The following is a 22283-nucleotide window of genomic DNA, read 5'->3' on the forward strand; positions in this document are numbered from 1 at the left end:
AGTCAAGAAAAACATTCAAACAAATACTAATAATCAAAAATGCTTGACTTTCAGTTTTGTTAACATTCTGCATAATTCCACTGTGCAGGGAATACTGTACTAAAATACTCCTGACAGTGTTTCCTGCACACTGCTGAATCTACAGTAATATGGCAAAAGAAATTATGCCTGAGTTCTGAACTTGCAGTATGAATTGATCCTTTTAATGTATTATCGATTTATATGAACTTAAGGCTCATCAGATGTAAATCAGTGTTATTGTTGACACATCTTCTGTATTTGTTAATAAGCTATTTGTTTTCCCCCTTATTAGGAAGATAAGCTGGAACAAATCCAGGTTTATTGCTCAAAGATTGAGGAACTTAACAGCTCCCAGCCTTTTTTGGTGGATAGTGTAGAGAAGTGTGCTCTCCAGGCTGTTACCACAATATGCCAGGTAAAGGTCTTGCACTTCATTCTCACTGACATTATGAGTCATACAACATCATACACGCATAGATTAGAACACTTAACTAAATGAGATTAGGACCAAAACCTAGTCTGACCCCTGAATGCTGCAATTGACGAATCAGAATCATGTAACGTAGCTGTGTAATCTATTTTAAAACCCCAAATTATGACCCCCATTGCAAATCAGGTTTATTGGCAACATGTACAGACTTTCAGCTGTTTGCAATGAACAAATCAAACAACAGTAATTGAAATAGCTCAACACAACAAATGTTTCAAGTGGTTTCCCCAAATGCAACTGAAAATGCAACTTTTAATGACTCAAAATTATTCAACATTTACATTTATGCATTTGGCAGACGATTTTATCCAAAGCGACTTACATTGTATTTCAAGGTAGGCTTCACATTTACATTCTTATCAGTTCTTGCTTTCCCTGGGAATCGAACCCATGACCTTGGCGTTGCAAGCGCCAACGCTCTAGGATCAGTGCCGATGGCTGTCGTGTCGATGAGACATTCACAGGGCTGATGAGGCTGGCACTTCAGGATACGTTGGGATGGGTCCAGGCACGGGTCCACCACAGGGGAGAGACTAGTTGACACTTCAGGACTGCTTTGTCGTCGTGTCCTGCTGCTGGTCCTTCCTCTGATCTGGATACGGCCTGGATCCGACGGACCAACCTGTAAACCTTGGGATAAACGGAGAGACTAATATTAGCGTAGATGCCATTCTTCTTATGATGTAACGAGTACATCAGGATTTATGGGAAGTGTTCCCAATTCCGGCTGACCTAATCTATGCAGCCTAACATTGAATTATAGAAGTCTATAATGTGTTATGTGTATGCTAGGCCGAAGAGATGTGTTTTTAGTCTAGCTTTAAACTGACAGAATGTGTCTGTTTCCCGGACAATGGTAGGAAGACTGTTCCAAAGTTTTGGTGCTAGAGAGGAAAAGGATCTACCGCCAGCAGTCGATTTTGATATTCTAGGTATTATTAACTGGCCGGAGTTTTGAGATCGCAGTAGACGTGAAGGACTATAATGTGTTAAGAGCTCGCTCAAGTACTGCGGAGCTAAACCATTTAGTGCTTTGTAAGTATTCAGCATTATAAAACGTATATGATATTTAATAGGGAGCCAATGCAGTGTTGACAGAACCGGGCAGAATCAGTAGTGGTGTAGTCTTGGAGTTCTGGCATGTGTTTGGTACGAGCCTTCCTGTGCAGCTAACCTCAGTGCCTGTGGCCACCAGGTGTTACTGCAGGTCTTTAGCAGTCGCTCGAGGGATTTTCTGAACCTGCCTTCTCAGTTGCAGCCGTTGATAGCTTCCTTTCTCTGCCCTGTCCAGATGGTGTAACCACTGTTCCTTTAACTTTGAACTTGCGAACTATGCTTCCAACGGTGTCTTTAGGAACATTTAGTGCCTTCACTATCTTTTTGTATCCTGTTCCTTGTTTGTGAAAGGTGACGATATCTTCTCATAACTTTTTGGGACCTAACCTGTATTTCATGTGTTCTAGCTCAAGCACACCTGCTGCAACTAATGAAGCCCTTGATTAATGAAACAATTCCTCCAGAAGTCATTAAAAGTTGCATTTTCAGTTGAATTTGGGGAAACCACTTGAAACATTTGTTGTTTTGAGCTATTTCAAATACTTTTGTTTGATTTGTTGATTGCAAACAGCTGATAGTCTGTAAATTTTTGCCAATATACCTGATTTTCAATGGGGGTTGAATAATTTTGATTACAATTGTATGTGTTCATGGAAAGGAATAGTTCACCAAAAAATTCACTTACCCTCGTATCATTTCAAACACTTTTCTTTCTTTGTGGAAGACAAAGGTAGACATTTTTATTTTTAATAGTGTACTAGTCGCTCTTTTGCATGCAGTTAGAAAGGTTCTTTCAAGCTTCAAAAATGGCTTCCATGGTGCTTCTTCTTTTTAAAGCACCATAGAAGTATTATTAAAGTAGTCCATATTGGTTGCTCAATATATTATGAATTTCATAAGGCAACCTTGTGAGATGAACAGACCGAAATTTAAGTCATAATGTTAGGAATAATGTAAAGTCGGTCGGTCATTATCTCTCTCATTGCAGAGCATGAGCAGGTCTGATATGCAGTGTTGCCTTGGAAAGTGGTCAATATTCAGAAATATCTGACCTCTGAATGCTGCAATTGACAGAATCATGTAATCTAGAGAGAACTATTTGAATTCACAACATGGATGCCACTTGATGCGACACGGACACTACATGAAGTGAAGTAAATGGTGATAATAGCTATGTTTCCATCCACCAATTTTTATGTGCATTTTGGTATATTGCATTAAAAAACTTTCTGGATTGAAACAGCAAGATGCGCATAAATTCTAAAAATGTGCTTTCAAATAAAATGCATTATGCACTCAACTGAGTGTATTCTAAATCTATCCAATAAGGAAGCGTGCATAAACTACAAGGAATAAACTACTACTGAATAAATTCCTCTGCGCATCAAAAAAGACGTGACTTTTGCAAAATGTGCGTTTGGACGGCATAACCGGACCAACCAGCGGACCGATCTCGTGGCACAGAATCTGAAATACTGTCTTGGTTGTTCTGAAATGCCTGAGCAACATCTGTTAACAAAGTTGTTCAGTATATTTACCTCCCAAAACTGCAATCCCAAACAGCAGCATCTGCCTCCGGAAGCAAGATAACCGTGTTTATTCCGTTTGTCTGCGCGATCTGAGTAATATATTTTATACGAAAATTATTATATACAGTGGCTTCTCCTACTGCAGCAACTTCCATTTTTCTAGAGATATTTATCACCAGTTTATCAGGAAGTGATGATTTTGTTTGCTTCGGCTCAGTGGATGGAAACGGTGCAAAAAATTACAATTTGCAATGTTTAATGCGATATATTCCAATTATGAGCATAAGTTATATTCGCAACTTTGGATGAAAACATAGCTAGTGTTTATTTGGGTGAACTATTACTTTCAAAAGTCATTAGGACATAGAGAGGTAGAGGTAGTAAAGGTAGAGAGGTAAATTTGGTGTAGACTTTCCTGTTCTTTGGGAATTGCAGTGTCCGTTTGAGCAAATCTGTTTAAAGTACACTTTCAAATTGTTTTATGGATTTTATTAAGACAAATGTACACTTCAGTAACTGTTCAGATTTTTTTTTACAGAATAAATCTGAGGGAAAACTTTTTGATATATTAAATAAATACCGGATAAACTGGAAATTTGGAAAGCTTGTGTCCACCATCATCCTGAAGTCCTGGCCAAGAGATGACAAAGGAAAATATCTGGAGGAAGAAGAAGCTGTTCTCAAACATCTTCTGGACTGGACAGCAGCCAAAAATATCTTTCAGCTTCACGGTAATTATATGGTTCCCCTCCACATGTCATTCTATGTTTAAAGCCAGAAACAGTATGATGACGGAGATATTATTTATGTTTTGGGTGCAGGTGCTGATGAAAAACTGATCGATAAGCTTTCTGAAGAAGCTAAAGAGAGACTAGCCATGGCAACATCATTATTCACATGCATGTTACATCAACTTGTAACAGGGAAAATAAAGATAAAGCTACTCAATATCATCCTGCAGAAGAAGAGTGCGTTCTTTGAGCTGCTCAATTTAGGTAAAATAGCTTACACATGAGATTTTACCCGTTTAACATACTATAATGTGAAGAGTCATGACCCTACTGTTTTTCCAGAGTGTTTTTGTGAAAATGAACAATACACGGACACCAACGCCATGAAGAGGCTTCTTCAGTGTAGACAAGAGGAGGTGAAGGCTATCAGTCATGAGAGTGCATTGGTGGATGCTCTCATTACGATGTGCCGCAGTCTACAGGAGCATGTGACGGGTAAAAGCTGTCTATTGAACACCTAAGAATAACATTGTTTTTATAGAGACATGTTACTATAATATTTGTTGTGATTTACAGTTGATTTTGAAGGGTTGGAAGAAAAACACCATATTGACATAGATGAGATGGACCTGGATGAGTTCATGGACGTTCAATCATTAAATCAAATTCCCTCTCCAGTGTCACAAGTAGTCACCTACTTTGAGCTTGATGATGATGTTCGCTCCATGGCGGAGGTCCTAAATGCCTACAAAGACAGCTACATTTTCAAATCCTGTTGGGTGAATGAGGCAAAAGAGTTTGCAGAGAGTGCCAGTGAGGAGGACACGGATATCACTCTTGACGATCTTAACAGAGAAATATTCGAATCATGTTATAGTTCCTACAGAAACATATACACAAGCCTTAAAGATGGTAGCATAACGTTTGAAGAGGTTGATGTAACATTCAAGGCCTACAAAGGAAAATATGAAGAACTTGCAGCGGAAGTTGCAAACATTTGCAAACTGGATCTCCGTGATGACCAGCGTTGGGTCCAGACTAGAATCCAGCAGATCGAGCAGTACCATGAGCTTTATCTGGCAGTAGAGTCGGCTCAGGTGGTCATGATGGTCAAACAGACGCTCAGCCTACAAGGAAACTTTCAAGTCTTGGAGAAGTTGCTTATTACTGTAAGTCATCTCATTTTTGCCAATATGCTTCCTGTTGTTAAATAAATTCATTTTGATTCAAATAAGTAAGGGATATGTTAAACCAATGAGGCTTTCTTCCCTTTAGACACAGGTGGATTTTAAACAAGAGCGTCTTGACAGCATTGACAATGAGTTGATGCAGGCAAAAACTGTGCTTGTGGACATCACAGATTCCCGTAGACTGTGCCTTCAGGAACTTGGCCTCAGGAAGAATTTTGTTATGTGGGTTAAAGAGGCTCTTGAAGGTAAGTAAATAGGTGTTTGTACTGGTAATTGAATGTGATTTTATTATTTGAATGCTCTTTTGTAAGTGTTATTCCTCTTTATCACTTCAGACATCAATGAGTTGAAAGTCTTTGTGGATTTGGCTTCCATCTCTGCTGGAGAGAATGATTTGGATGTGGATCGCGTGGCCTGTTTTCATGATGCAGTTCTTGGCTACTCCTCGATGCTCTATGATTTAAAGCCAGAAACTGACTTCAGGCTTTTTAAAGATATGCTGAAAAAACTATGGAAGGCACTTGACAATGACCCCAACCTCCCCAAAAAATTGGTAAGAGTATCTGCCAGGTTTGATAAGGAAGAAAACAAGATTGTTTATATTTTTGTTCACCAACATTTTCTTTGTTTCAGTGTGACTCTGCAAGACACATTGAATGGTTGAAGACAGTCAAGGATAGCCATGGGTCAGTGGAACTGTCCTCTCTATCTCTGGCGTCAGCTATCAACACAAAGGGCATCTACATTATCAGAGCACAAAACCAAAAGAAGGTTTGTCATTACATTTATTTATAGATGTTGCACAGATTATGCACACAGGCAGTTTGAAATACTCATGAATATAAATTGATTTTAGTAAAAAAATCCAGCACACAGTTGTGTGTTTTGGAACATGCTAACTGGTTTCTAGTTGGTCCAAGCTAGTTGACCAATCTTTGTCAGGGGCATTGCTGGGAAAATCAGATTTCTAGTTAGTCCAAGCAGGTTTAGGCAATTGACGAGCTGGACTATCAGCTAATAGAGACCTAGGGCCTCATTTATAACCATTTCGTACACACAAAACAGGCCCTGAAAGAGGCGTACGGCACTTCCGACTTCCGTGTTATCACGTGGATGAATAATCATATGCAAATTATATGCAGATGACGATTTGCATAGTAAAACTAGGCGTTGTAAGCTCCATATATGGTTATTTATGGAGACGCATGTGCGCACAATCTTCCGCTGACGTGTCTGGCGTACGCACAGTTTTATAAATCTGAATATTTTTTTGCGCACGCCATTTTTGGCTTTCGGCCGCACGTACCAGTGATGCTCGGGTCAATGTATAAACAACCCGCACCCGACCAACGTTTTCAACTAACCCGCCCGCAACTCGGACCGCAAAAAAAGAAAGAAAATATTGTACCCGACCCGCTTCCTGGCCCGTGTTTTTTAAAAGTAGCTAGTAAATGCTCATCGTAGCGTCATGGGCCATAGATGGAGGAACTAGGGGTGTGCATTTTTCTGAATGCTGTATGATATAGCCTAGTGTTTTGTAATAAAGGCTTGATTTATTCATTTATTTTGTTTCATTATCTTAACAATTAAGATGATGCCTGCATGTGTTTATCCAGTCTAATCGAAGTGTGCGTCTCTCCCCCGACTTTCCCAACAAAAACCCCGCCCCCTCTCAGCAAATACATAAAACTGACATTACTGAGCTATATGCGTTTAAAAGTAGCCTATTAAAATGGCACAATGGCATTGCTCAGTTCAACGTGTTGGGAAATCAGGCATTTTGTCCCGCGTCAGCTTTTATTCAAAAGTTAATAACGCGCTCAACATTCAAAAGGTAAATAAGGATTTCCCACTGTCATCTCTGACTGAGCTCGTGCGTTATCCTCGCACCAGTTATTCTGACAATAAAGTGTAGACCTATGTATTTCATAGATAATTGTGTCTAGTACTATATAAATTACAAAGGGTTAATTGGCATCTTTATTTCAAACGACCCGACCGACCGCGACCCGAATATCATTAAAAATATTTTTGGATGACTCGTAACCGCGGGGAACCGCGGATGACCGCAGGCACCCGCTCATTTTGGATCAACCTGCGCATCACTGGCACGTACACTTTTAGTAAGGATACTACGCACAGTTTTATAAATGAGGCCCCAGGTCATCATGATCAAGGTCCTTGCGCGAATAAATCAGGTGGGATGAAAAGTGGTCAAGCTGATTTTTGACAAAAATGGCGGACCGAGATGGGTTACCAGCTCATCCCGGTCCCCATCCAGGGGTGCGTTTCCCAAAAAGCATTGTTTGCCAACTATGCTTGCAATTTCCATTGAACTCTATTGGTAACGACGGAACTTACGACCATATTTGGCTTTGGGAAACGCTCCCCAGGCTGATAATCCAGCAACTTACTAACTAACTAGCTTGGACCAGCTACAAAACCAGTTATTAGGTTCCAAAACACTGCCTAAGTTTCCTCCGAGAGCAATGACATGCCAAATTAGCCCAATGCTTATTCTTAGCTGTCTTTATCATCATTGGATAGCCTAATTGATGCAGATAATGTTTCAGAAATATCAACCCATGAATATTGTTTTTTTTTTTTTGCAGTTATGCTTGGAAAATATTCTGAAGCTTCAAATTTTGGAAGAGCACGATGAGGGCTGTGAGACACGCACTTATTCTCTTGAAGACCTCAGGGATCTTCAGAATAAATTGATGCTGATGTCTGGCAAAGGAGATCAAGGCCAGTGTGAAGTCGATCAGTTTGCAGAGGTGACCTTTCAGCTTTTAGCTGTTTTATTCTGTTATATTTCTCCATGCTATTGTAATTATCCCTGAATTAACTTCTTCCTTGTTTCCAGGTCTTTGCCAACGTACAGAGGTTGGCCTCTGCTTTTATTGATTTGTTTGTTGCTGGAAATCCATTGTTCAGACATTGGGAGGCAAATATCAACTCTAATAGTGAAGATGCATGCATCATAATGGACTTCAACTTAGGGAGTGTTGTCAGTGCCATCGTGGTGGAAGGTGATGTCACAGAACAGTTGCCTAAAGTCTGTAAGAAAATCGAGAGGTGCCTACACTTCTGGAAGATTTTTATGGACAAGCAGAGATCTCAGCATTACTACTTGAACTATTACACTGCAGAACAAGTAGTCTACATGTGCCGTCAGCTCAGCGAAAACAATGTGACCGAAATGGAAGATCAAGTTCTTATGATGCTCTCCTTTATCAAACCTGATTGCTCCACTTCAGATTTAAGACGGGCTAGGCACAGGCTTCAGTATGAAGCAATTAAGAAGGGTCCTGAGCAAAATGAGGACTTGGACTTCCAAACTTTTGTTGAAGTCCCCAGTGTGATTGAAAATGACAGTACGGAGGAGCAATGCCCAACGTTTGACGACTTGGAAAATCTCTTGGGGAATGTTAATGGGTCGGAAAAGCTCGATGTGATTTGGAATGCTTACATGCGAGACATGAAGAATTTTCTGCCAGACTCCCTTGATGTCAGTAGTCTTGGATCTCTTCTTGAAATTTTGGCCAACCGCCCCACTGAAATGGAGGGTGATGGGTTTTTACAGGATGAGAGAACAAGGAACATCCATAGGCAACTTCCAAATGGAATGGCTACTGGAAGACCAAATCTAATCATCTGTCCTTCTGAAGAAATTCTGATTTCATGCATTTCAATTTACATGAGCAGCACGAATGAGCCTCTACCAACCTATGATGAAGTACTCCTCTGTAGTTCTTCCACTCCTTGTGAAGAAGTGGAACTTTTCCTCAGGCGCTGTCTTTCTGCTGGCTACAGTGGAAAGAAGATATACACAATGCTCTATGTGGACCAACTCACCTATGAAGTGAGCTACAAAGTGGAGCAATTCTTTCAGCGTCAAAATGCACTGAGCAGAAATGATTACAGGCTGGTGTTGGTCTGCAGCTCTAATAGAGAACATGCATACCTTCCTTCAGCTTTTAGTCAATTTAGATTGCACTTGATTCCCCAAGAACCAATTATCAGTATTCAACGATACCTTGCTAGGCATTTTACAGTCCCAGCTGACATATCCAGTGCTGCCGATGTGTTCAAAAACAGACAATGTGTGGGAATTGTATCCTCAGAAAGATCAGGAGTTGGTGAGTATACATTCAAGTAATGGATTTAAATTAGTTAGTTTTCAGAATTCATGTCAGTTGGCTGTATAGCTTCAGATTTTCTGACTCTTACAGGAAAAAAGAGACTTTGTTTTCTGTGTCTGTATGAATATAAATATATTTTGCAAAACGTGTAAGATGCAGAAGTATAATCTATGTGGTTCATTTTAGGAAAATCACTTTACATTAAAAGAATGTATGAGAACTTGAAGAAGAACACCAAGAAGCCTTCGCAGCTGAAGTGCATCAGGTTAATTGACCCAAGAATTGATGAAAATGTCATCCTTCAGTCCTTGCTCAACAGCCCCAAGAAAAAGGAGCTTTCAGTCTATCATTTTGATGTCACCACCATGGTAGTTACTTTATTTATTCAGTTAATTCAATGAACAAATAGAAATATATGTTGCTGCTGTTTTTCAATATATTTTATATACTTACAGGTAAAAAAAGGACTTCATGAATTTCTGTTCAGGCTGTTGATCCTTGGATACCTCACAGACTCCGAAGGAAACATGTGGAAAACCAGTAATAAGCACTTGTATGTCATCGAGATCCTGAGACCTGATGCCAGCACATCCCGAAATGACCAAAGAGCTGTAAGTAAATGGATATAAATTATTTCATTAAATCACGTAGGAATTTTTGTCATTAATCAGACAAATGCCTCATGTATTAATGTGCCTTTTTATCTTGGTAGGGTGCAAATGTTCCATCTGCTTACTTGGATGTGTTTCCAAGTGTCTATTGCCGTCCTCCCAAAAAGGTACTTGAGTTGGAAATGGAAATCCGGGAAGATCCATCAATAATGGAGGATGAAGATCCCCTTATGGATGACCAAGAGTTCCGAAGTGAGGCCTACCAGCGGCCTTATCAGTACCTGCAACGTTTCAACAATCGTGACAATTTAGATGCCTTCATGTACCAAGGAGTGGAGGGCACTCATGTTGAATGCCTGCAGTTGTTGTTTATGTACTGCGGCATCATAGACCCCTCTTGGGCAGAGTTGCGTAATTTTGCCTGGTTCCTGAACTTACAACTTCGGGATTGTGAGAGAACGGTTTTCTGTGATGTGTCTTTCATTGGGGATACTTTGATGGGATTCAAAAACTTTGTTGTTGATTTCATGATTCTCATGGCAAAGGATTTTGCCACTCCTTCACTTAGCATCTCTGACCAGAGTCCAGGAAGACTGCACAATGACCTTTTTGCTTCTGCCAATGAGGAGGATCTAGCTCCCTTTAGGATAAGAAAACGATGGGAGTCAGAACCACATCCGTACATTTTCTTCAATGATGACCATGAGTCCATGACATTCATTGGCTTTCATCTTCAGCCAAATGCACAGAATGGGATTGATGCTATTGATCCGTCAACAAAAAGAGTGATCAAGCAGAACATCATGACCAAAGAGCTCTATGAGGGCCTTAAACTTCAGAGGGTCCCTTTCAACATCGATTTTGACCAGCTCCCAAGATGGGAGAAAATTGAGAGGCTTTCCAGGGTGTTGGGAATACAGTGGCCTCTTGATCCAGATGAAACCTACGAGCTCACCACAGACAACATTTTGAAAATGTTGGCAATTCACATGCGCTTCCGCTGTGGGATTCCTGTTATAATCATGGGTGAGACGGGATGTGGGAAGACCAGGCTAATCAAATTCCTTTGTGAGATGCACAGAGGTGGAGTTGCCACTGACAACATGAAACTAGTCAAGGTTCATGGAGGGACAAGTTCAGACATGATTTACACCAAAGTAAGAGAAGCAGAGGCCATGGCGTTAAGAAACAAGGGGAATTATGGGTTTGAGTCTGTGTTGTTTTTTGATGAAGCAAACACCACAGAGGCCATTAGCAGCATTAAGGAAATTCTCTGCGACAACACAGCTGATGGACAGCATTTGACAGGTGACACTGGCTTGCAAATCATTGCTGCTTGCAACCCATACAGAAAACACACAGACGTGATGATCAAGAGATTGGAGTCCGCTGGTTTGGGATACAGAGTTCGTGCTGAGGAAACGGATGAAAAACTTGGATCCATTCCACTTCGCCAGCTAGTGTACAGAGTGCAGGCTTTACCACCTAGCATGATTCCACTAGTTTGGGACTTTGGACAGCTCAATGACAATACTGAGAAAATGTACATCAAGCAAATAGTCGAAAGGGTAGTTGAAACCAATTCCATTAAATCAGACTACACCACAACCATCACTGATGTTCTTTCGGCCTCACAGATGTATATGCGAACAAGAGAGGATGAATGTAGTTTTGTGAGTCTGAGGGATGTAGAGCGCTGCATGCAAGTCTTTGGCTGGTTCTACAAAAACTACCCGATGATACTCTCAGAGCTTGACCAGTTTGAGAGAATTCAGCGGGCCGAGAGAAATGAAAATCAGAGGAATACTGATAAAAAAAATCCTATTCTTTGGTCATTACTGATGGCTGTTGGTGTGTGTTACCATGCCTGCTTGGAGGATAAAGAGAAATACAGAAGAAAAATTTGCAGGTACCTTCCAGAGACCTACAACCCAGTGAAAGTGATGCAGGAGATTTCAGTTATTCAGGATCTTTTTCTGAGTGGAGTTCCTTTGGGTGAAACCATTGCTCGAAACAATGCCTTGAAGGAAAATGTCTTCATGATGGTGATTTGCATTGAGCTACGAATACCTCTCTTTTTGGTTGGAAAACCTGGGAGCTCCAAGTCCTTGTCTAAAACTCTGGTTGCAGATGCCATGCAAGGCCAAGCAGCCCACTCGGATTTGTTTAGAAAACTGAAGCAGATCCATCTTGTTTCCTTTCAGTGCAGTCCTCATTCTACACCAGAGGGGATCATCAATACATTCAAGCAATGTGCTCGTTTTCAGGAAGGCAAGAATCTAACAGAGTATGTCTCAGTCGTAGTGCTAGATGAGATAGGCTTGGCTGAAGATTCCCAGAAAATGCCTCTGAAAACTTTACATCCTTTGCTGGAAGAGGGATGCATAGATGATCAGCCAGTACCCCACAAGAAGGTGGGATTCATCGGCATCTCGAACTGGGCTTTGGACCCAGCCAAGATGAACAGAGGGATATTTGTTTCACGTGGCGATCCCGATCAAAAGGAATTGATTGAGAGTGCAAAAGGAATATGTTCCTCGGATCCCATGATCCTTGAAAGGGTGAGAGATTTCTTTCAGCCATTTGCCCGTGCTTACCTAAACATCTGTAAGAAACAGGGAAGAGGTTTCTTTGGTCTGCGAGACTATTACAGCTTGATAAAGATGATGTTTGCTGTTGTCAAAGCTTCTAATCAGAAGCCTAGTGCAGACCAGATTGTGAAGGCTGTGCTAAGGAACTTCAGTGGGAAGGATAATGTGGATGCTGTCTCAGTTTTCACCAGCAAACTAAGTATCCCAACTAACCTTGAGAATATCAGTGCCATTGAGCTTGTAAGAGAGAACATCACATCCATTGGCCAAGATGAGGAATGCAGATACCTGCTTGTTCTGACCAAAAACTATGCAGCCCTTCGAATTCTACAGCAGACGTTTTTTGCAGACCAATGCCAACCAGAGATTATCTTTGGTTCAAGCTTTCCAAAAGACCAGGAGTATACTCAGATATGCCGCAACATTAACCGTGTTAAGATTTGTATGGAAACTGGTCAAACCATCGTGCTTCTGAACTTGCAGAACTTGTACGAAAGCTTGTATGATGCCCTTAACCAATATTACGTTACCCTTGGAGGTCAGAAATATGTGGATCTGGGACTTGGAACCCACAGAGTCAAATGCAGAGTGCACAAGGACTTCAGGCTCATCGTCATTGAGGAGAAGGACGTCGTGTACAAGCAGTTTCCCATTCCACTGATCAACAGATTGGAGAAACATTATCTTGACATCAATACTGTCCTAAAGAGTGAGCAAAAGGACCATGTTGAGAAGCTTAAACAGTGGGTTGAATGGTTCATTTCTGCTAGAAGCAAGCTGCCAATTGCTCCCCAAGCACGTCATTATCGTCCAGCTGATGCTTTCATTGGCTACCACTCGGACACATGTGCGTCTGTTGTACTGCAAGTCACAGAGCAGCTCAAAGGGAAAATGGAGCTCTCCGATCCTAGAATCTTAGATGAGGCCAAAATGATCCTTTTGAACTGTGCAACACCAGATGCCGTGGTTCGGCTAGACTGCACTTCCCTCCCCAGTGTAGAAACTGATCACTTGTCAAGGATGTACTTTGAAGAGCAGAAGCATAGCTCCCTTGCTGACTTCATCCTTTCCCACATACAGCAAGCAGGGCCTAGCCATGCCTTTTTCACAGAGGTAAAGCAATACTTTGACTATTACTCTTGAATAGTGGTTCTAAATCAGGGGCGACAAGATGGTTTTAAACAAGCTTTAAAATAAGCCAAACCAGCTAAAAATCAAAACGATATTTCTTATTGTAATTAAATCCCTCAACAACGGTCATTTTTTAGTTCTTGGGAAAATTCTTTAGGTCTAGAATTTTAAAAGGTCATGAAGATTTCTATAATGATTATAAAATTTATTTTAGCTATGTCAAGATGTAAAATATTTTGTTGGGTAGAAACCACTGATAAATTGCTATTTGTGAGTAAAAATAAATAAGCTAGCTTTGTTACTATAGCAGAAGTACCCGAAATGTCTTAGTCTACATGGGGGATAGATTGGGCTTTGGAGACAATAAGGTTGAGAATCACTGCTCTAGAAAAATCCATTACATTTCAGTCTTTGTGAGAACAAATATTGTACACTAAACTTGCAATCTTTGTCCTGATCCTTTAGGTGACCACCTTCTCGAGGCTTCTGACCGCAGCTGAAATTGAACCGCTACAGAACGTGGTCCAAAACGTAGAGCTCCTCTCTCTACAGCAATTCGACACAGAACACTCATTCCTCAAGAAAATCAAGTATTGTGTTCACAACATCACTACATTATATCACATCTCCACAAAAAGCACACTTATTCTCAAAGAAGAAATTAATTAAAACCCTTTTTCTGTATTCAGAAATTATTTGGAAAACACCACCGGGGACAAGATACTTATCATCCAAACCGATTTTGATGAAGGCTCCCCAAGTTTAAATGTCATTGCATCTGCGAAGTGAGTTGAATGTGGCTGGTGGCTCATTTGTTTGTTCAGTAAATGCTATGAAAGCATGTATTGATTTGAACCTGAAATATATTTCCAGGTATTCATCTATCAATGAGATCAACAAATTCAGGAAAGAGGAATATGTGAAGACTTTTATGTACTTCGTCACTAAACTGCCAAGAATGGATGGTGGAACTTCTTACATTGGATTTCATGGCGGTAAGACGAGTTTGATTTCATCACTGACCAAAAGTGTTTGTTTTATAGAAAATCTAATTTGAAATTCTTTTATTAAGGCCCGTGGAAGTCAGTCCATATCGATGACCTCAGAAAATCGAAAGATATCGGCTCTGATATAAAAGCCTTGCAGGGTCTGACCATCAGTCAGTTGTTTGAAGAGAAAGCTGAGAAAGTGCCTGAGTCTGAAGGTGAAATCGGTTTATTTTCAAAAGTTCTCTTTAAAGGATTATCAACTTTCTCAAACAATCCAAATATTTTTTTACTGCTTGCAGCAATGGAGGTTGAGGAAATGTACGCAGGAGAAGGAGAAGGAGAGAAGATGGAGGTAGAAGACAATACTGCGAGTCACAACCTCAACAACAGCAATGTATTTTCAGTACTGGAGACTATTGTCACCCTGTTGAGTTCAGTTGGCTTCTAGGTTGACTCGGTAGGTAATTGTCTTGTGCTCTTTAGGGCTTGGAGAATGTTGTGGACACCACAGCGCTGGTGCGTAGCTGTGTTCAGAGTGCAGTCGGCATGCTAAGAGATCAGACCGAGGTGGGCACCCGCAGCACCAAGAGAGTACAGATCCTGCTCATGCTCCTGGCTGACAATGAGACTCTACAAGGTGAGATTTTTTGCTGTGTCTGTTATTATTCAAAGCGTTCATTAATTGTCCTGTAAGGGGTTACTCATATTTAGATATTTATGTTACCAGCTGAATTTCTGAAAACGTTAAAGAAGCGAATTCATTCTCTGTTGATGGTCCACGATGACAACACAATCTCTGCCAAGACCTGGGTCTCCAGGGAAGCACTGAATATCGATGCCTTGCAGGAGGGAGGAACTTTTAGGTAAGTTACACCGTATTTTGGATTGAATTTCAGATGTTGACATGGAACCTCAGTGGTTTGACTAGGCCTTATTAGCTATTTGTGAATCTCTATACCTAAAACCATTTTACTTTCAATATTTGTTCATTTTTGTGTTTTAGGCACGCCCTGTGGAGGCGAGTTCAAGCAGTTGTAACTCCCTTCTTGGCTCAGCTTGTTTCAGTTATTGACCGTGACTGCAATCTAGACCTCTTGCTGGATACAAACTCTGAAGAATCCTTGAAGCAACTGTGGTTGAATATTTTTGGAGATGTCGTGTTACTGAATGTTCCTCACACAAATGTGAAAAACAAGTATGTGATTGGCCTTTGTGCCTAAAAAAATAACAACTAAATGCCAGTACACTAATGCTCTTAGCTACACAAGCTTTATTATGTTTTATTTTCAACAGCAATTCATTATGCAAGGCAAATATGCGTTGCATTTTCATCATTATTGGCATTTCAGAAAGTTCAAGTTGATATGTTTTTTAACTAGCTACCTGATCGTTAACATTAACCTTTCATTAACCTGTACCTTTTGGTAACACAATGCAATGTAAATCGCTGTCTCAAATGGAAAGCAAGAACACCTTAAAGGGGTCCTATTATGCTTTTTTACTTTTTCAACTTTAGTTAGTTAGTGTGTAATGTTGCTGTTTGAGCATAAAAAAGATATTCAAGGTTACAAAGCTCAAAGTCCATACCAAAGGTAGATATTTTATTGAACAGAATCTACTTTTAATAGGACATACTACATATTATCCACGCATAATAGGACCCCTTTAAATATGTAATGTAAAACAGGATCACATACTGACAATGCATTGCTTAAAGGGTTAGTTCACCCAAAAATGAAAATAATGTCATTAATGACTCACCCTCATGTCGTTCTAAGCCCGTAAGACCTCCGTTCATCTTCGGAACACAGTTTAAGATATTTTAGATTTAGTCCGAGAGATTTCTGTCCCTCCATTGAAGCTGTATATATACAGTATACTGTCCGTGTCCATAAAGGTTATATAAACATCATCAAAGTAGTCCATGTGACATCAGTGGGTTAGTTAGAAGTTTTTGAAGCATCGAAAATACTTTTTGGTCCAAAAATAACACAAAATAAGACTTTATTACGCATTGTATTCTCTCCCGGGTCTGTTGTCAATCCTTCACAGTTACGCTGATGGCGTAAGACGCTGATGACGTGTTATCTGGTGCGCCCAAGCTTCGTTTATAGACTTAGGGAAACGCACGCTGTAAAAGTGTCTCATCCGCGACATGCACATTTACGCACCATTAAAAAAATGATATCCACGCAAACAATGTAGAATAGCTTGAATATAGCGTGCGTCTCCCTCAGACTGTAAACGAAGCTCGGGCGCACCAGATAAGACGTCATCAGCGTCTTACGTCAGCAGCGTCACTGCAGAGTCCTGAACGCAGATTGACAACAGACCCGGGAGAGAATACAATGCGTAATAAAGTCGTATTTTGTGTTATTTTTGGACCAAAAAGTATTTTCGATGCTTCAAAAACTTCTAACTAACCCACTGATGTCACATGGACTACTTTGATGATGTTTATATTACCTTTATGGACATCGACAGTATACTGTATATACAGCTTTAATGGAGGGACAGAAATCTCTCGGACTAAATCTAAAATATCTTAAACTGTGTTCCGAAGATGAACGGAGGTCTTACGGGCTTAGAACGACATGAGGGTGAGTCATTAATGACATTATTTTCATTTTTTGGTGAACTAACCCTTTAAGCCTTGGTGTCTACATTAGCACACGTGTATGGTACAGTATATTTCTGTCTTTAAAGCAATGTCATTATTATAACTGAAAACACTCCATCTTAACAGCTCGACGATCTTGGTTCAGAACTACATTGCGGTCGACAGGAACATGGGTTGCACCATGCCTTTCAGCTGGAGAATTAAAGATTGCCTAGAGGACCTCTGGGTACATGCTTTACAGCGGGAAGGTATTTTTGCTTAATTGCTTTGCTTGTTATGCTGTCCCCCTGCCCCCCCCCCCCCCCTCCCCCAGAGCAATCAAGCTTAAATCAGTGTGGTTAGTTTTCACAGTTTTCACATTCCTCCAGTTCACATCAAAAAGTAAACAATAAATGCTTTCTTTGCGTTTCGGTCACCAGGACACTCTCTAAAGCAGTTTGAAGAGTTTTTCTGGAAGACCCCGTTAGGCAGGTACATCTCTGAAGCGTCCCTGGAGATGCAGATGGAGTTTTTCCACAGGTATCTCCAGGATTTCGTCTCCATGACCATGAATGTAATATCGAAGGTGGACCTCGAGGTGAGAGTCAGACCCTTTCAAAGATGCTTTTGTTACCCATCATCTGCACGTCCAAGCTCATGTTCATGTGTGTGTCTGTTTTTACACTTTAGCTCTTGTGTGGAGCCCTGACTTGCAGTGTGCATGAGCTTCGAGATGGTGAGGAAGCACACGAGGGGGAAGTCATTTCTCTGCCGTGGGTTCATGCGGCCTACCATCACTTCAAGAACCGAATACAGAACCTCTACCGGATGATCAGTATCCAGCCTCAGATAGCTCAGATGCTCCGAGACAACAAGCCTGCGAGAGAGGGCAGAGAACTTGTAGGTTTACACGAACACACGTATTACAGGGATTGGGTGTGTGTGTTCTTCTGTGGTCACGTCGCTCTGACCGTCTCTGCTTCCCAGGCATTAGATGCGTACGCTGCGATGGCCTGCATCGAGTACCTGGAGCCGCAGACTCTGGATGGAGATGCTGGATGTCTGGCGTGGCTCAGGCGTGTGAAGAAGCTGCAGGTGCCGATTGAGCTGGTCTGCTGTGAGGAGAGCGTGCGCCACTACGGGGAGAAAAGCACACAGATGGTCACCCTCATCCAGTGAGTTATTATGAGCTGTCCTTTAATGAAAACTTTAATCTAAAAATGTATTTATCGATACATTAAATATTTTTTTTCTCTGTTTATGATTTTATTAATTTACATGACTTCTCCAGGTCTAGAAATCACACTTTTAATATCCCGGTTTTCTGTTTTTTCAAAGGACAAAAAACACTGTTGTTAAGGGGGTGAAATAAAATAAGAAATATCTTGATGTTTGTGTTGTTGTTTTAGCTTATTGTAATACTTGTTTTATTGTATTAAGTCATCTCAAGGCCCCCTTGGCCGTTTGATAAGGCCCATGCCTACTAAATATTTATACGTGACCCTGGATCACAAACCCAGTCTGGAGCCGCACGAGTATATCTGTGGCAATAGCCAACTATACATTATATGGGTCAAAATTATCCATTTTTCTTTTATGCCAAAAATCATTAGGATATTAAGATCATGTTCCATGAAGATATTTAGTAAATTTCCTACCGTAAATATATAAAACATGTATTTTTGTGAGTGAATGCAGCACAATCGTGAACATAAATGCACAACTTTAAAGGAGATTTTCTCAATGTTTCAATTTTTTTGCTCCCTTAGATTCCAGATTTACAATAGTTGTGTCTCGGCCAAATATTGTCCTATCCTAACAAACCACACATCAATGAGAAGCTTATTTATTCAGCTTTCATGTGATGTATACATCTCAATTTCAGAAAATGTACCCATGCTTTTCTGTGTGAGTGTGTGTATGATAATGCATTTTCTTCTATTCTATTCCGATTTTCACTTATATTTAAATTCTTCCATAGATTAAAAGTTTAATTACAATTATGTAATTCCTGTTTGCGGTCTCATTTGGGAATTGAATTGGAATTTTCAAGGCGTTCTCAGTTCAGATTATTTACTGTACGTTGTAATTATCAATATCATCATGTATGGTCATTTGCATCATTGTATTAATTTTCAGACAAGGCTGGCAGCGCATTTACTCTCTGGCCTTGTTTGTGGAGCACATGCTTCTGGGTGTTGGAGAGCTGCAGATGAAACTCAGGCCGCTGGTCCTGGAACACACTCGACGCCTAGCACAAGTGAGTCCTGTTCTGTATCCTCCTTCCTCAAACTCCTGAGGGAACTGTTGACCAACACTCCTCTGTTTGCTAAAGGTCCTGGAGAAGAACTCGGACCTGAAGAAGAAGCAGCCGTTTGAGGCAGTGATCACAGTACTCAAAGCCTGCAAAGATGAAGCGTCTCAGAGCATTTTTAGGTTTGATTTGATCTAACAGGATTTTGGTGATTTGTCTCTAGCTACGTTTACATAGACACCCTTTGTTTCAAGCAGAATGAAATCATTCCCGTTAATGAATCCAAGCGTAGTGTTTACATCAACGCTAAGTAAAGTGATTTGGTTGATGTGAGTGTTTATGTGTCACAAGCTTCAAATGGGATTTGATCTTTTGACATGTGCACACTGAAGACATTTGGAGAAATGTTTGGTAACACTTTATTTTACAGTAGCTGCGTTTACATGGACCCTTATAATCGGATTGAAGGCTCAATCGGATTGAAAAACCTTCATGTAAACACCTTAATCGATCCGATTGAGCTCGATCCGATTGAAATTTCGATCGGATTGAAAGGGGTGGTTTATTCCTTTTGTAATCCGATCAAGAGAACATGTAAACACTTAATTGGACTGAAAACCAAATCTGAAAGGAATGCGCATGTGCAATGACAGCTACCGAGTTTATACAGTAGCCTACGATTGCGACTCGCATTGTCAATGGTATTGGTGCTCTCACCCATGGGCGTCAGTTTGGTTTGAAATGTGCTGGGGACAGAGACGCATTAATTTTTTTCTTTAAACACTTGCATTTTCCTATCAACAGTGGAAACAACTTTAAATACTCAATCTTTTCTGGTCATACAGAAAGGAATAATGCATCAGTCGCAAGTACTTTTATTTGGGTAAACTCACAATAACAAGAAAACGTTGTGCTTTTGTAAAATAAAATAAAACAAACAGGGCGCGCTATAATTATCTCCATGCGTGAACTGGAGCGCGTCTCAATAATGAACTGAAATACAGTGTATAGCCTCAAAAATATGATGAATATTTCTATATAAAGCTCGAAATGTCCACTTTTAAACTAAAAAATTTGAATCGAAAGCAAATACCGGCTAATTAGGCTGTAATCCAAATGAAAGGTGCATTTCTCTCTGAAGGCGCATCCACTTTACAGCGGAGATGTATATAGATATGTTTGGAGCCGACACTGATTTAGAAATATATATTTTATTAATAAACAATAAAAATGCCTCATTATTTTTTCAGACATATTATCATTAGTCTGCTTTTGCCGGTACTTTGCGGCAAGATTTGTGCTTGAGCGCGGAATAGGCTACATTCCTCCATGCACTCAGTATTTAAGCAGAAATTAATATAAACGTGAGAAAAAATAAAACGAGCTCCACAGAACATAAAATATTCATTTTATTTTATTTTTCGTGTTCGCATTTATGAGGAAAAAACAATGTTACGGACGTGACAGTTCTCGGTTACGGACGAGACCGCTCTGAAATCGGCACTAAAATATGCTTTAAAACATTCACAGACCTCAATCAGAAAGCACAAAGCCTTTCTTTAAAGTTAATTTCGTTTTGTATTAATTGTATCTTAATTTTAATCAATGTTTCATCAACCAATTGCCTGGATTTAATAAATAATAAGTAAAGCAAATATATCTATATCGCGCTCGTCGTCTCCTAATTAGCAGCTGGAGTACGTAAATGTTAAATCTGATAAAAAAATAAAAATAAAAAAAGCAATGGTAAGAGGGTGGCTGTTATGCGCATCGTGGAACGGGCGGCGGGAATCGTCTAGTGGACTGATTGTGCGTAACTGCGCATGTCTAAAACGATCAAATCAGATGTAAAGCTTGTGACATGTAAACGCGCACATCAACCTGATTACTTTATTTGTCGTCCATGTAAACACCTTGTTCGGATTCTTTAATCGGATTGATTTCATTCGGATTGAGCCATGTAAACGCAGCTATTGTTGCATGTACTTACTGTAGTAATAACAGTAAATTATGCATAATTACATGCAACTAACCCTCAACCAAACCCTAACCCTATAGTAAGTACATGTAGTTGCTTAATATTACTCAGTACTTAAATATATAATTGCACTGTAACAATGAAACCTTAAAATAAAGTGTTACCAAATGTTTAAACCACCAATCCGGATGAAATTTCAGTCAGATTTGGCCGATTCATTCTGATTGACGTGATTCGATGCAACTATTGTTCGATCTGTGCTTGCATACAGATTATTAGGGTCCATGTAAACACAGCTTCTGTTTCTGTACGCAGGTTTGGCGTTCAGCTTTGTCCGGTGTGTATGGGAGACCCTCGGGACCCCTTGAGTCTGCCGTGTGACCACATCTACTGCCTGGGCTGCATCAAGCAGTGGCTGGTGCCCGGTCAGATGCACTGCCCTCTGTGTGTGCAGGAAGTGCCGGAAGACTTTGAGCTCAAGGCCTCTGAGACAATACGGTAATGTGCTTAATATTCAACAATATTATTGATCTGCACTGACACCATTATATGAGAACTGAACTGAGCTGGATGATGACATCACGGATATCTCCAGAGCGGCTGTATACACCGGCCACAATTAGCCACCTGATCAACTCTATGTAGGGCTGGGCGATAAAACGATAATGATAGTTATCGCAATATCATTTTTCTCGATAAAACGATATCAAGAGTTCGATAAATGTTCGATAATGTTTATGTGCCAAAAGCGGAACGAAACTCATTTGAACCGCGCGCCACACGGACTGTTTATCCGCTCGGCTCAAAGTCCGAACGGCAGCGCAGCGCGAGCTCACTAGCGGATGTGTTTACTCTGATCGGTCTCGGTCACGAGATCCAGTGAGAAGCGCTTGAATTCAGCGAAGAACACACGCCTCAGTGATTTACACCAGTGTAAAGGCAGATGAAGCCGCGCTGACGAACAGGAG

General features: G+C 40.5%; 1 protein-coding gene across 1 annotated transcript in view; it reads left to right on the top strand.

Moving 5' to 3' along the window:
- LOC307003967 (E3 ubiquitin-protein ligase rnf213-alpha-like) overlaps nt 1-22283 on the top strand; it is a 77476-nt gene that overhangs the window by 14642 nt on the left and 40551 nt on the right. Inside the window, exons 19-46 of the mRNA XM_079622892.1 lie at nt 314-436; nt 3635-3827; nt 3918-4091; nt 4170-4322; nt 4404-4996; nt 5103-5262; nt 5353-5570; nt 5651-5788; nt 7630-7794; nt 7884-9159; nt 9349-9530; nt 9618-9773; nt 9875-13477; nt 13961-14085; nt 14185-14280; nt 14369-14490; nt 14568-14699; nt 14784-14836; nt 14968-15121; nt 15212-15347; nt 15488-15679; nt 17231-17352; nt 17524-17681; nt 17774-17983; nt 18071-18258; nt 19223-19343; nt 19419-19519; nt 21631-21813. Coding sequence (XP_079479018.1) covers nt 314-436; nt 3635-3827; nt 3918-4091; nt 4170-4322; nt 4404-4996; nt 5103-5262; nt 5353-5570; nt 5651-5788; nt 7630-7794; nt 7884-9159; nt 9349-9530; nt 9618-9773; nt 9875-13477; nt 13961-14085; nt 14185-14280; nt 14369-14490; nt 14568-14699; nt 14784-14836; nt 14968-15121; nt 15212-15347; nt 15488-15679; nt 17231-17352; nt 17524-17681; nt 17774-17983; nt 18071-18258; nt 19223-19343; nt 19419-19519; nt 21631-21813 — 9227 coding nt within the window. The remainder of the gene's footprint in view (nt 1-313; nt 437-3634; nt 3828-3917; nt 4092-4169; nt 4323-4403; nt 4997-5102; nt 5263-5352; nt 5571-5650; nt 5789-7629; nt 7795-7883; nt 9160-9348; nt 9531-9617; nt 9774-9874; nt 13478-13960; nt 14086-14184; nt 14281-14368; nt 14491-14567; nt 14700-14783; nt 14837-14967; nt 15122-15211; nt 15348-15487; nt 15680-17230; nt 17353-17523; nt 17682-17773; nt 17984-18070; nt 18259-19222; nt 19344-19418; nt 19520-21630; nt 21814-22283) is intronic.

Source organism: Phoxinus phoxinus, assembly GCF_949152265.1.
Source record: "Phoxinus phoxinus genome assembly, chromosome: 1".
Classification (NCBI taxonomy): domain Eukaryota; kingdom Metazoa; phylum Chordata; class Actinopteri; order Cypriniformes; family Leuciscidae; genus Phoxinus; species Phoxinus phoxinus.